Source organism: Lactuca saligna, chromosome 8 (assembly GCF_052625555.1).
Source record: "Lactuca saligna cultivar CGN05327 chromosome 8, ASM5262555v1, whole genome shotgun sequence".
In the NCBI taxonomy this organism is placed as follows: Eukaryota; Viridiplantae; Streptophyta; class Magnoliopsida; order Asterales; family Asteraceae; genus Lactuca; species Lactuca saligna.
In genome coordinates, this window is record NC_136424.1 from 88240936 (window position 1) to 88255686 (window position 14751).

A 14751-nucleotide genomic window follows, 5' to 3' on the forward strand; every position below is an offset into this window, starting at 1 on the left:
ATTTAGAAACTCATCTAACGATTCGAGTAGGTTATAACCCTTCGCCAATTGATGTATTGTTGAGGTACATTTTTGTAGAATATTGAAACTTTTCTAATTTGTTGCATCCTATGTGGAGCTTTTAGTTGTTAGTTGGCTTGTAAAACATGTAATTTTTCTTCCCGGTATCGTTGTCTCTGTTCCACCTCTATGTTGGTTGTAGTGTGGATGTCGGCGATTTGGTGGATGAGATCAACCATTTCATTTTTTGTTGACGTTGTCGATGCCGCTTTCTTTCCTATTCTTTTTCTCTGAGGTGGTGAGTCTTCAACCTTAAACGATTGTTGTTGTTGGGGGAATCCCAGAGGATGATGTGCATCCGAAGATGTTGTGTAAGCGTCTGATGAAGATGTTTTGGTTTGTTTTGAAGGAGTCGGGGAATCTTCACCAACTTTTGTAACCAACGCCCATTTCGCGTGATCTTTCCATTTTGAAAGTGTTACATTTCTTTAGGAGGTCTTTCCATTTTGAGTTTACTTGGTGTCGTGATTGAATCGAACCTCCAATTTGAACATTAAAATCCTTTAAAACCCGGTCCCAAAATGCATCGAACCTTTGTTAATTTTTGCGTTCTTTATCTTGAGAACAATCGACAAATGCCATAGCCAAAGCCAGCTTTTCGCGTTCCACCCATTTTTTTGACTTCTAGCGGTTTGTATAGTTACTGTTTTTCTTAGCAACCGGTTGCAACTCATCGTCTTTTTTTGACTTCTAGCGGTTTGTATAGTTATAGGAGTCGACTCGTCACTAGAAGTGTCAGATTCCACATTATGAGCGTTACGAAACTAGAAATTTTCGGGTTGAGAATATTGGAATTGGGTTTCTGGACTTCGAGAAAACTGATTGCATGGACTAGAACTCGGATTTTCTTCTAAAAGCCTAAATGTGTAATAAGATTGGAGAAGAAAATAAAATATTTTGACTTGAACCGCCTTGCATTAATTTGCGTCTTTGGGTAGAACAAATTTGTTTAGTTTTGCCTCGAAAATCTATTCAAAGTAATTGAAAGAATTGAACGATATATAAAATTTCTTGTAGAAAACACACTAGAATTGAATGAATTGTATATTCATCTTTATAAACTTAGAAAACAGAAAATAAATAAATAAATAATAAGAAAAGACCCGTATGAATATTGACAAAAGCTCACATGCATTGAAAATAAAGTTGGCGGGAAATCAATGTTCTGTGTTGCATGTATTGAATTGTCTTCGGTTGTCAAGGAAAAGTCACATGCATATATGTACAATAGTCAGAAATTGGTGAACCCGATGAAAAACAATAAACACCCCAAACCACTTTGCTAAGTGACATTTCCCAGCAATACCCTGACGCCACCCTAGCCCTTTTCCAAACCACCTAAATAGATTGCACTTTTTATTGTCTTGAGTGTGGTTTTTGATATTTTAGTTTTTCAAAACTAACTCATCCTCCAAACATAAATTTTAATTATATACTTCTATATATTTAAAATGATATGATTGATATATATTTTTTTCGAAGCAACCATTTTGTCTACAATTCGTTCATCATCCTTCATATAAGAAACTCAAGTGCACAAAAATCTAACATTACATAGCACCCAAAACCACAAATAACATACATAATGAATCCATCTCCACTACATTCATCGAAATATAATAAAGCATCAAAAATCCCAAGCAGGGATTTTCCAAATTTTGAACCACCTATCACACTACCTCCTTGGCGTTTCACAATATACAAAGTAACAACTTAATAGTTTTTCACTTTGAATCATTCAATTGATCTCTGTAAGAGGCGAACGTTCACTAGGAGAAATCCTCACTTCCTTTCCTTCAAACAATTCAAATGAATGATTTTCCCTAAATTCCTCCAATAAAGTCTCCATTGGCATTGCTCTAAGCGACTCTATTGTCCCCTTACTAGGGACATCCGGTTCACATCTTATAGGAGTATTTCCAGATGGTTCGTAATCCTAAACACACAAAAATAAATAATTAAAAATTAAAAATATCTTTTAAACATCATTCATCCAGACTGTCATACCATGTATTTGTGGTGGAAAGTATCACGAGTTTTTTGTTCTATTGTGGTAGATTGTGTTGAGTGGTCTTTTCGTAAATTTTCAAGAACCAAGGATTGGGCTTTTGTGGTTTCCAATACTCCATTAACTGCCTCTAGCTCTTCTAGTGATGTACCTAAAAATCAATATTTGTGTATTATTTTAGAACCTCTAACAAAGAAATGCATGACATGGAAAAAGTAAAATATAATTCCAAGATTACCCTCAATGTGCTTGATTATGTCCTCGCTGTTATTTGAGACGTCCACCTCAGCAGTGGCCCTTGCAGAACTTATCTCGCCATCATGATGCTCGTTGCTTTCAGAAGCATTTCTATATATTTCAATTTTATAAAAAAAAAAAATACAATTTGTTACGGATGATGATGATTTTGTTAAAAAAAAAAAAAAATTAAATATTACCTGACAAGGGCATCGATTGCTGAGACATGTTTTTGACCCATGTGAGTCACGGATTCATGTGTCTTTTTTGAATGATTCAATGCCATTTGAGTAGTATCAACACTGGATGCAAATAACAGCTTTTAGTTAAAATGGATTGTTACATCTGTTTACGAAAAAGGTATTATATTATGCTGTGCTAAAAAGATTGAAAGTTACCATTTTTGTAAGAGTAACTCAATGCGACAATGTTTAGCAGCAGAAAAGTCAGCATGATCTTTTGCATCATTTTCTGCTTGTAAAGAAAACTCTTGCCATTTTCTTTTGGCATCTGTTGTGATTCCTTCAACTGAAGAAACATGTCCATCTAAAAATGTCTTACTTCCACCACAAGTTTCTCTGATTCCAGCTAATCGTGCATCCACCTGTTTCACAATCAACCATTAATTAATCACCTTTAAAGTTCAAACAAAAATTAAATTTTTTTTTTTAAAAAAGAAGGAATAAAACAAGCTAACAAACCATCTCTTTTTGGCGACTGATATGACTGGAGACTAAACTTGTGACATCAGCAATAAGCTTCTGCGCTTCAGATTTTGATTGCTCCTGAAGAAAAATATTTTTTTTTCGCGTTTAAAATATTGGATGCTATTTCATATTTTATATATGAATTTAGAAATGTTATGGATGTACCTCGTATGCCTTTTGAAATTCATTGATACTCTTTGTTTGTATCTCATCGACTTTATTAGCATGAGCACCTAGCTCCTTGGATTCTTCCATTAGTTTATCAAATATACCATTAATAAATTCGGATATATTTTTTGTATGGTGGATGCTTTCATTAAATCTCTGAAAAAAATAAAAAACCAAAAAGTTATTTAAAAGAATATCAAAAATTCTAAGTACTCATTTTACTAAAAAAAAAAAAAACCTTTCGAAGCTCTCTAGCAAAAAGTGAAATCTCTCCTTGTTGGGTTGACAATGTTCCTTGAAGCTCATCAAATATAGATTGCCCTTGTGCAGATTCTTCAGCTAATAGCTAAAAAGAAAAAATATATATACACACATACTCAAACTATGTAATAATTAATAACCAAAAACAAGTTTTAATTAAATTATAGTTTGTTAACTTACTTCTTCAACAGAAGAAGCATTGGAAGAAGCCATGGATGAAATATCTTCTAAACTTCCATTAGCACTTGCCTTGTGCAACCTTACAACATTTTCCAGGGCTTCAATATGAGATATATACAAATTCTTCGATGCAGAAACTTTTTTCTTTAACTCAGCAATAGCCTAAATCATAGAAACAATCAAAAAGATAAACAAAACTAAACAAAACATAAAACAAGTAACTTAATTTGATGAAAGTAGAACCTGATCATTAATGTTGATGAAAGTGTGACAGAATTTTTCAATGCATTGAAGTTGTTCATTTTGTTGAGATACAGAAGCAGCCACCATGTTGGAAAGAGAGCCAACATCTTGTGCCAGCTCAGACTCGAATTTATTTACAACTGATCTATTACCCGCATTTAGTTTATCCTCTCTTGCTGAATAAATTTGAGTAGATAGTTATGAATTGAAATAAATAGTTTTCTATATTTTATAAAAGAATGCATACCAATTTTCATAAACAATGATGCATTGTCTTGAAGAGATTTCTCCAAGTCAGACCGGAGTACACAAGCTTGATGAGTCAGCGCGTTTTCTGTAAACAATATTCAGAAGATATATAAAAGATACAAATAAAAAAAATATTGGCATATTTATAAAATAAACATACCTGCTTTTTTCTGTTCTTCTATGATAAAATCTCGTTGCTTGAGAGCATATTGACATTTCTTGAGTGTTTCTTCAGTGTTAGCCAACACATTATTGGTATGGTTCAGTTTGTTCTGCATAGAAAAAAGAAATAAGAAAAAAGAAAATAGAAGACTATTGTTAAAAAAGAAGTGAATCAAAAAGTTATGATATACCTGTGTTGACTCAAGTTTATTGCTCAAATTGGAACACTCTTCTACCCGAGCATTAAATTTAGTTTGCAATTCCTCAAAGTCCTTTTGTTGTGTTTCTATTTTAATTCCCATTTGTTCAATTTGATCTGCCATTGACTAAACAAATGAAAAGTTTCATAAGAATATGTATATTTGGTTTTAAACATTATATATCCAATAGATAATGTAACAACAAGAAAAAAAAAAAAAAAAAAAACATTACCTTTCGTTCCATTTCCTCTTGGTAATATCTTTCTTTTGGCAAGTAAACACCACTTTTCTCACGTGAAGCAAAAACCTCTGTAAATAAAAAATGTCAAAGAAAGACATTACATGTTATATTTCAAAATAACTCCCATTTTAAATCTTTAAAGAATTATCAAACAATGAAATAGTTTTACCAGCTTTGAGTCTTTCGATTTCACCATAGAGATCTTTGATTAGAGTTGTTTTCATCATTTTCTGGTTTACCTACAGAAATACAAGAAAATATAAACATAAAAAATGAAAAACTAAATATAGATTCTGTGACAAGTATTTATATAGTAATACCTCTGGCTTGTTCTTAATATTCTTTGCTCTGTGGGCATAATCTAGTGTGCTCAATGTCTCTTCAAGACAATGTACAGCAGGTGACACAGTGGCAATGATACATGTTTTGGTCCTTCCACCCAATGAATCACGAAGCAGACGTGTAAGCTTGCTATCTCTGTAAATTTATTTTAACAAAATACATTAGCAACTTTAGAAAAAAAAATATATAAAATGACTAAAGGGAAAGGAAATATTAACAATGAATCAAGAAATAATCAAACCTATAGGGAATGTGGCCAAGATGCTCTACTAAAGCATTTATTACTCTTCCCAAAGTAAGTAAACTTTTATTAATTTCTCCAGCTTCTCTTGCACGACCCTAATATTTACAAATGTTAAAAAATTAAGCATAAGAAAAAGAACACAAGGAGATTTATAAGGACATATAGCAAAGAACAGCAAAGTATTAATTCGATTATGGGTACATAAAGGTAAGTATAACACCAAAATACAATCAAATTCATCACAAATGTTACAAAAATGTACACTTTTCTGTAACTGGAAATAAAAGCTCATAAATAATTACCTCTCTTGCACCTGAACGAGAAATGTTTTCTGAACCAGCTAAATCAACAAGATTTAGTTTGCCACATTTTATAAGTTCTTCACCTTCTGGGGTTGACTCTTTAATGTGTATAGTAATAGAAAAAAGAGAGTGTGATCGACTGAAAAGCAAGGGTAAGGTTTACTATAAACATCATGAGATATAAAAGAAATAAAAAAATAAAAAAATTGGAGAATAAGTGAATAAAAATAACCTTGATTGTTTATTTAATAAAGTCTCTGCAGTTCGACGCTTGGCAGAACCTCTTTCAAGTAATGTGAAAATCTCACTAGCACTTGTTACAATTTCCTCTTCTAAACCCCTCACAAGAACTCCTCCTTTACCATCTTCCATTAAGGGTAAAAGTTTTTTCTGTTTATCTTCAACACCAAGTTTTGAGATTTCTTCAGGGGCGAGTAAATCAGTGATTTCTTCATTGTAGAGCTCTAAAAAGGTTACTTTAACACTGTACTCTGCATTCTGACCTTCCAATGTGTCAAATATTTGTTTGACAGATCTAGGTATTACACCTGCTTCCAATGGGAGCTCACCATTTGGCCCACTCTGAGAATGAATTAGAAAAGTTGTGTTGAGTTTTGACAGAAAAGATGCATACATACTTTAAGGGCAATGTAATGTGTAAACGATTTCATACCTTTGCTCTCTTACATTCTCCTTCCATGGTGTATGTTTTACCTGTCCCTGTCTGTCCATAAGCAAAAATGGTGCAATTGAAGCCTTCTAGAACTTCATTTACAATTGGGATTACAGCCTGTTCGTATAAATCTTTTTGCTGAGCTGTAGGTCCAAAGACCTGGACAAGTTCAGAAATACCATAACCATCGATTAATCATCTTTTGGGAGATGGAGAGAGTAATTAATTATAACCACGTCTAATTTACATAGAAGAGTGATCAATTGAAACATTTAACAGGCTCTCAAACCAGAACAAATTTACACACACGAGAAAGAGATGCCCAAATCAATTAAACCACAATAAGAATGCAGTCCTAAATGCCTATTGTAAAAATTAGGGTACCTTGTCAAATGTAAAAACCCTATCTATTTGCTTCCCCGCAATACTCTGTGAAACCGCAACTTCTCTCTGATACTCGTTACAGGTCACCACCTGAGGTGCATTGTTCTTTAACTCATCGCTGCTAAACGGCCTACAAACAAACAACACAATGCATTTCAATACACGAACTGTAGAAGAAGAATTAAAAACATGATTTCAGAACGGATTTGAAAATCTCAAAAACCAATCAGATCCGAAGAGAGCTTTAATTCATACTTTCAACCAAAAGGGAAAGATTACTGAGTACGATAAACACTTCCAGTACCTGCAACGCAACAGCACCTGGACATTGACGCCTTTCTCGTGGCGAAAAGACATAATTACACACAGATTTTGTGTGCTTGTGTGTGAAAGAGGAAACTTTGAAGATCCGTTGCTTGGAATTCGATCGAATGTTTGTCGCTTTCTCGACCTGTCTCCCCTTCTCTCTTCAAACTAGTTTGATTTGCTGAAAATGTAATGAAAAGCAGCGGGATGAATGAGGCGTTTTTGAATTTTTGAAGGGCCGCTCTCCACTTTTGATCTGACCGTTCATTTACGACGAAATATGATCGGACGGTCTATGTGCTGACAGAACTAAGTTGACGAAATTGTCCCTGAGACGTCAAACTTTTTGTTCATTTGCACGAGTCCAATTCCAAGAATCCAATTCCAAACTACCAGCCTGGTCAATGGGCCTATAGAAGCCCAAGATACACCGCGTGCACAGGACCGCGATGGACCCTACCTCGTAAGTCCATAGTCCACACCTTACTGGGTCATACTAAAGTAACAAATCCATTTTACTAAAAAGGTTGCACAAAATCGGTTTCTAAGCTGTCTGTGTTTTTTTTTATAATTATTTTTTTATAAAAGTTTAGGTCTTTAGGACGGGGTTTTTTCAGGTCCAGTATAGATCAGTTCAATGTGGTCTTTGCATTTCGCTTTTTGGTTCGGCATACCAGCTTTATTGTTATTTAGGTCCCGTTTGATTGTTTATGTTTGGAAAAATATTGTTCTAAAGTGTTGTCCGGGAAAATTTTCTGACTGGGAAAGAAACCATGTTGTTTGATTGTACATCTGATAAACTATGCTAAATGATGAAAAAAAGTAATAATTCAATAAAAAAAAAAATTTAAAAAGTTATTTAAAAATTTTAATAATCCAATAAAGAAAGAAAGAAGCGGGTTTTGGTGTATAATTGTTTTTCCAGCCCATTACGCCAGAAAGATATGATTTTGAGGCTTTCTGAGAAAGACATTACTTACCGGGAAATACCTATTCTTTTGTGCAAATCAAACAGTCTTTCCGGTCCATTCAGCCAGAAAGATTTGTTTGGACCTGAAAAGATGCGTATCAAACGGGGCCTTACAATGGTTTAGAATCAATTTTTTTTTATCGTATATGCATGGATTGAAAATGTGGTTCATTTACTGCATCTATATATTTAAAATATAAATAAATAGATAAAAATAATCCGGAATAAACCCATGAATAAGAAAGCATACACAATCATCGATCGATCTTATGCATTATTTTATTTTTTTTTCATTATTTCAGTTTTCTACTAACTTTATGAAAACAAAATTCTATTAACTTAAATAGGTTATAATTATTGACTACTTTGAAATGCAAATTTCTATAGTTAACAGATTTATTTTTATCTATATGGAACTACATGAATTCTCGCCCGTTGCGTGGGAATTCAATTACATAGATAAATATACTTGAATTATATGTCATTAAATATACGTTAGGTTCATGGTGGTTGTTATATACATAAAATTCAATAGAAGCAATACTAGGTATTGGTTAGCAGATTTTCGAAGAAACAAAGCTTTAATTAAGGAAGAAATGTTCAATCATGCTCATGCACAACTTAGAAATATCATTGAACGTGTTTATGGTGTATTGAATGCGAAATTTCCAATTTTAAAACGAATGGCTCCTTATCCTTTTCCAGTGTAAAGAGATATAGTCATTGCTTGTGTTGCGATCCATAATTTTATAAGGAAATATGATATTCAAGATGACTTATTTACGAACTTTGAACAAAACATTATGGTTACTCCTAATGTGGGTGGTGGAGGAAGTGAGGGTCAAAACATAGAAGGCATAGAATGGGGTTCAGAAGCCGTTGACTATATGACTACTTTGCGTGACCAGATTGCTAATCAGTTACTTTCAAATGGTTCACGTTAAATGATATACTTTTTAATTATGTATGACAATTTGTATTTGGATTTTGTATTACACTTTGTATTTGGATTTTAATTGATGTATGTTTAATTTTGATTTTATATGATAATTTGTGTTTTTATAATTATTTTATCCAACACAAGAACCAACAAAAGGGTAATATGGTCATTTTTTTCATTCAGCACAATCATTCAGATACATTGTCAAACAGCATAAACTCAATCAGATATGAACTCAGTCAGCATTTCTAACCCAATCAGCAACTATCAAACGACCCCTAAGTTTTTTTTAAGAGAGAGAGTAAATCATATTTAGGAAAAGAAGTTGTCTTTTTTGTGTTAATCTTCATTATGTTTCGATTGCATTTGTAGTTATGATCAATTTCTATAGGTGGTGTGCTTCACGAGTTTACCATATTTAGGTACGACCGTCACCGTTGCTTTTAGGTTTTTTCGTTGTCGTTGTTGCTTTAAGATCAAGTCGTTGCCGCCTGCAAATCTAGTGTCGTTGTAGACATCATTGTTGCTTCCAGATTTAGTTTTTCACCGCTCCTGTTCTTGATCTCCGACTATCCGACCCTGCAACCCATATTGTCGACATGTCCTTATTCATTCTCTTAATATAGGATGAGCAAAAGAATAGAACCGACTGGAACCGGTCCGAATCGGATCCGCTCTGGGAACCGAAGTCGGCCGAAATTAAGAACCGAACCGCCGGTTCCCGATTTTTGTCGTGTCTTCAATGTTGGAACCGATCTTCAATAAAATAGCAACAAACAATTTCGGTTTTTGCCGGTTCTACCGGTTCTAGTTCCTACCCAATGTTGTAAAACTCATCGAGTAGGTCGAGTACTCATCCAAGTACTCACTACCCGACCCCTTACTGAGGTGAGTTACCGAATTCGAGTACTCACTGATCGGTCCCTTACTGAAGCAAGCAGTTGTATAAACTCGGTGATTAATATGTGTAATATACTAAATGATTTATTATTTAACACACACATGTGATTATTACTACATATACATCTTAAATATTTAGTAACTATTCACGAAGTGAGACCATTGTGTGTTTTTCGTTTTTCGTTGTCGTTGTTGCTTTAAGATCAAGTCGTTGCCGCCTGCAAATCTAGTGTCGTTGTAGACATCATTGTTGCTTCCAGATTTAGTTTTTCACTGCTCCGGTTCTTGATCTCCGACTTTCCGACCCTGCAACCCATACTGTCGACATGTCCTTATTCATTCTCTTAATATAGGATGAGCAAAGGAATAGAACCGGCTGGAACCGATCCGAATCGAATCCGCTCCGGGAACCGAATTCGGCCGAAATTAAGAACCGAACCGCCGGTTCTACCAGTCCCCGATTCTTGTCGTGTCTTCAATGTTGGAGCCGATCTTCAATAAAATAGTAACAAACAGTTTCGGTTTTTGCCGGTTCTACCGGTTCCAGTTCCTACCCAATGTTGTAAAACTCATCGAGTAGGCCGAGTACTCATCCAAGTACTCACTACCCCGACCCCTTACTGAGGTGAGTTACCGAATTCGAGTACTCACTGATCGGTCCCTTACTGAAGCAAGCAGTTGTATAAAACTCGGTCAACTCGGTGATTAATATGTGTAATATACTAAATGATTTATTATTTAACACACACATGTGATTATTACTACATATATATCTTAAATATTTAGTAACTATTCACGAAGTGAGACCATTGTGTGTTTTTCGTTTTTGTGTATTCACATGTATCTAATATTGGTATATATTTCAATCAACTTATGATTTTGACATATATAATTTTCCTAAAAATATTTCTACATGAATTACCGAATCCGAGTACTCCTCGAGTACTCACGGGTACTCCTGAGTACTTGCTACTTAGTAGTTGGTCGAACCAGTAGCGAGTTCTACAACCTTGTTCCTACCGGTTCCCGATTCTAAAAATCCACAAGAATATCGTCTCGGTCCCGACCCGACCGGTTCCATAGGGTTTCGGTTTCGGTCGGTTTCCTGGTCCATATGCTCATCTCTATTTGAATTTATTATATCTTCTCTTTGAATCTATCAATTTAATTGTCCAGATGTTAGTGTGTAAGGTTAGGGTTAAGGCCTATAGAATTTAGGTGTTGTCTTTATATATTCATTTGTAATTCTCAGTAGAGAGATAAACAAGTTACGGAGAATAATATTTAAAAAAAAAATACATTTGGAGCTTTAAAAAAAATAACAACAATCCCTAATGTTTCCTAACTAGGGATGAGCATTTGATCCATCGGATCAGACCGGATAAAAAATTAGGGCCGGAGTCGGACCAAATCGGAAATATAGCTAACTGGATCGGTTTTTGGTTTAATTTTTAAAGTAAATTGGTTTTTGGGTTTGAACAAGACCGAACGCAACATTTTAACTCGGAACCGACTAGAAACGAAAATGTTTTTTATCAACGTATAACAATTAATCCCTACCCTGATAGATATGAGCTAGTTACTAATTCATTGTATTTTGGACAAATAAAAGATAAGTCGATAATTTAGTCAATATAATTTAATCGGTGAAAGATGTCCAACAAATGATATATAATAATCATATCGTCTAATAAATTATATCAAGTTCAACAAATATTTGGCCTAAGAAACAACGCTACAAATTGGTCCGAAAACTGAAACTCAATTATGAATTGCAAAAAACATACCCGAAACCTAAAGGGATAATGACTTGAAAGGGTAACGAACTTTCGACTTTTGTCACATTTAGTCATTAAACTTTTTTTCGTTATCTATTTGCCATTGAACTATTGAAACTGTTCACATTTTACCCTTATGACCGATGTTACCGGTCATAAGGGTAAAATGTGAACAGTTTCAATAGTTTAGTGGCAAATAGATAACGAAAAAAAGTTTAGTGACTAAATGTGAACAAAATCGAAATTTCGTTTCCCTCTAAAAAGTTCAATGACTAAATGTGAACAAACTTCATATTGTATTATGTTTTAGCAAAATTATTTATTTTTGTTTAATTGTAGCAACATTTGTTGATGAAGAAATCTATGAAATACAAAAAACAAAATGTAACATCCGGATTTCCAGGTATCATAATTTAAGTATTTTTCTTTTGAGTTAAGAAGAGAGGCTCGACGAGTTGACGCCTCAACTCGTCGAGTAAGGTCGCGACTAATGACTCGGATTAATGAATGGACTCGACGAGTCCGCGCTGTTGGCAGAAAACCTAAATCTTTGGGCCCGAGCCATATTTAAAGGCACTTATGGCCTTCAATTGCGACTACCTTTCCCATAAGTGAGAACCCTAGCGAGCTTGAGTGTGTAGAGTGAGAGGAAGAGCTATCTTGAGCTTTTTAGTGTGATAGATCTGGACCCTTCTAGGTTCAGAGAGCCGAGAATATGAAGCTTTAGTAGAGTAAACCTTAGGTTCGAAGTTAGGAAGCATTTATGGGATTTTTATAGTATATATAGTTACTTTCATCTTACACATATATATGAAGTATTTTATATAAATTACGTGCTATGTGTGCATATTATTTGAATACTTGTTGTCTATGCTGGATGAACGATTTTATACATGTTTTAAAAGATTTAAACGGTATATTTATTTTATATCTACAAATATGTTCCGGATGAAATATTGGTAGATGGAATAGTTGGTGTGTGATGAAATAAAATGATGAGAGATAGGTGATGATAATTAGGTAAATAGATGATGATGAGTATGTGATGTAGGATGAAAGGAGATACCATAACCTTAACCAGCAATGTGGCGATGTAGTCATCTACTAGAGTATAGATGGCGACCACGGACTATTCTAGACAACCCAGTGGAAACACCAGGAGGCCCATAACCTGTAGGTGATGAATTACGAGTTCATGCGATGTTGTAACTACGTATTCATGCGATGATACTCTAACCCCTTACTATGAATTACGAGTTCAGATGATGTTGTAACTACATATTCATGGAATCTCACAAATTTCGCATGCCAAACCAATGATCATAATTCACACCAGTGAGAATGGTTCATTTTTTTGTAAAACCAAAATCAGATTGGTAATTTTGATTTTTTATTTTGGAAAATGCAAAATCATTGGTTTTTTATTTCGGTTTTGGTTTTTTGTTTTTTAAATATATTTTCATTTTTATTTATTTATTTATTTCATTGATTTCTTCATCAACAAATGCTGCTACAATTTAACAAAAATAAATAATTTGCTAAAACATAATACAAGAGGAAGTTTGTTCACATTTTGTCATTGAACTTTTTAGAGGGAAACGAACTTTCGATTTTTTTCATATTTAATCACTAAACTTTTTTCGTTATGTATTTGCCATTGAACTATTGAAATTGTTCACATTTTACCCTTATGACCGGCAACAGCCGGTCATAAGGGTAAAATGTGAACAGTTTCAATAGTTCAATGGCAAATACATAACGAAAAAAAGTTTAGTGACTAAATGTGATAAAAGTCGAAAGTTTGTTACCCTTTCAAATCATTATCCCAAACCTAAACCTACCATAAAACAGTCCAATTTTCGATCAATGATATACGAGAAGTTCAGGTTCCAATCCAGTTTTGTCTGGGCCCAACCTGTTGTTCATCCCTAAATTCCTAACCTTTACTTTAATAAATTTATTCAATCTCAAACAAAAAACATTCTAATTTTCCTATTATAAAGTTTTTACATAAAAAGGGCCGCTACTTGTTTCTGACTTATCCACCAGAGACGTGTTTGTTTTTCCTTTTAAATCACCTTTTTTACTTTTAATTTTTCCAAAAAGTTAGAAAAACCCTAAAGTTGTTTACTAAGTGGAAAAGAACTTTTAAAACCAACTTTACCAAAGCATAAAAATTAGCATTTACAAAAGTCACATGTCCGTGACTTTTTGTATCTTTTGAACTTTTAAGACTGTAAAAACAAAAAAAATCTCAAACATTTTTTAAACAAAATCTTTTGGAAAAAAGTCATTTACAAAAAAATCTTTTTATAAAAATGATTTTTCGGTCTTTTCCCTTGAAAAAGAATCTCAAACACCCCAATATTGTCCCCATCTCGCAAGCCAAAGATGTGCAAATTGTGATCTACCGAATCACACCCAATAATCCATCCGATCCACCTGTACATCTAAATCTGAAACTTACACCCCCATAAAATTATTTTTATGAAGATTTATCTTTAGTCCTAACGCAAGACAAAATCATCTCAAAATTCATACAATGCTTATCACAGTAAGTTTTTGACTCATGACCATTAATCAAGGACCATCACGTTATATCCAAATAAGAAATGGGATAAAGCCAACAATTGTTTAAATTAGGGTTAAAACATCATTGTTTGGTTGACCCGCCAACAATTGTTTTTTTATACTATGAGTATTATATTAAACACGTCAGAAAATTATATTAATTATGAAAGTGACAATGAGATTATTAAAAGTGTAAAGATTTACAAAGATTACACGTCTTTTATTATAATTAAGACGATTTCTAGTTTTCTACTCTTTATAATCTTTTATCCATCCGATCTTTTATTTATAGTTGAATTTGTTAATCTAACTATTTTATCATAATCGATGTAAGAATACAAGCCACATCTACTCGAAACTTGTGGAAATCTCATTAGCTTTGATCCAACGTCGTTTAATAAATTCATACTCATTAAACCCAACAGGCATCTAATTTACCGACAAACAGATCCTATTCATATCAAAATTGAGACCTACACCTTTAACACTCAAGTGTGATCAATACATATATATATATATATATATATATATATATATATATATATATATATATATATATATATATATATATATATATATATATCTAATACCATTTATTTACTCTTCTAGATGTGTATAATATACA

General features: G+C 33.4%; 1 protein-coding gene across 1 annotated transcript; it reads right to left on the reverse strand.

Moving 5' to 3' along the window:
- Positions 1 to 1593: 1593 nt before the first annotated feature.
- Positions 1594 to 7153, reverse strand: LOC145011684 (kinesin-like protein KIN-5C). Its single transcript, XM_078970417.1, has 22 exons — positions 6966 to 7153; positions 6662 to 6791; positions 6278 to 6436; positions 5837 to 6186; positions 5605 to 5743; positions 5300 to 5397; positions 5037 to 5193; positions 4886 to 4955; positions 4708 to 4784; positions 4467 to 4601; positions 4274 to 4385; positions 4112 to 4198; positions 3865 to 4040; positions 3622 to 3783; positions 3419 to 3526; positions 3178 to 3336; positions 3007 to 3090; positions 2704 to 2909; positions 2506 to 2607; positions 2307 to 2416; positions 2068 to 2219; positions 1594 to 1996 (listed from the first exon to the last, which is right to left on the reverse strand). Exons 1-22 carry the CDS (start codon positions 7016 to 7018, stop codon positions 1799 to 1801), a joined length of 3024 nt encoding a protein of 1007 aa, XP_078826543.1. The 5' UTR covers positions 7019 to 7153; the 3' UTR covers positions 1594 to 1798.
- Between the last annotated feature and the right edge of the window lie 7598 nt (positions 7154 to 14751).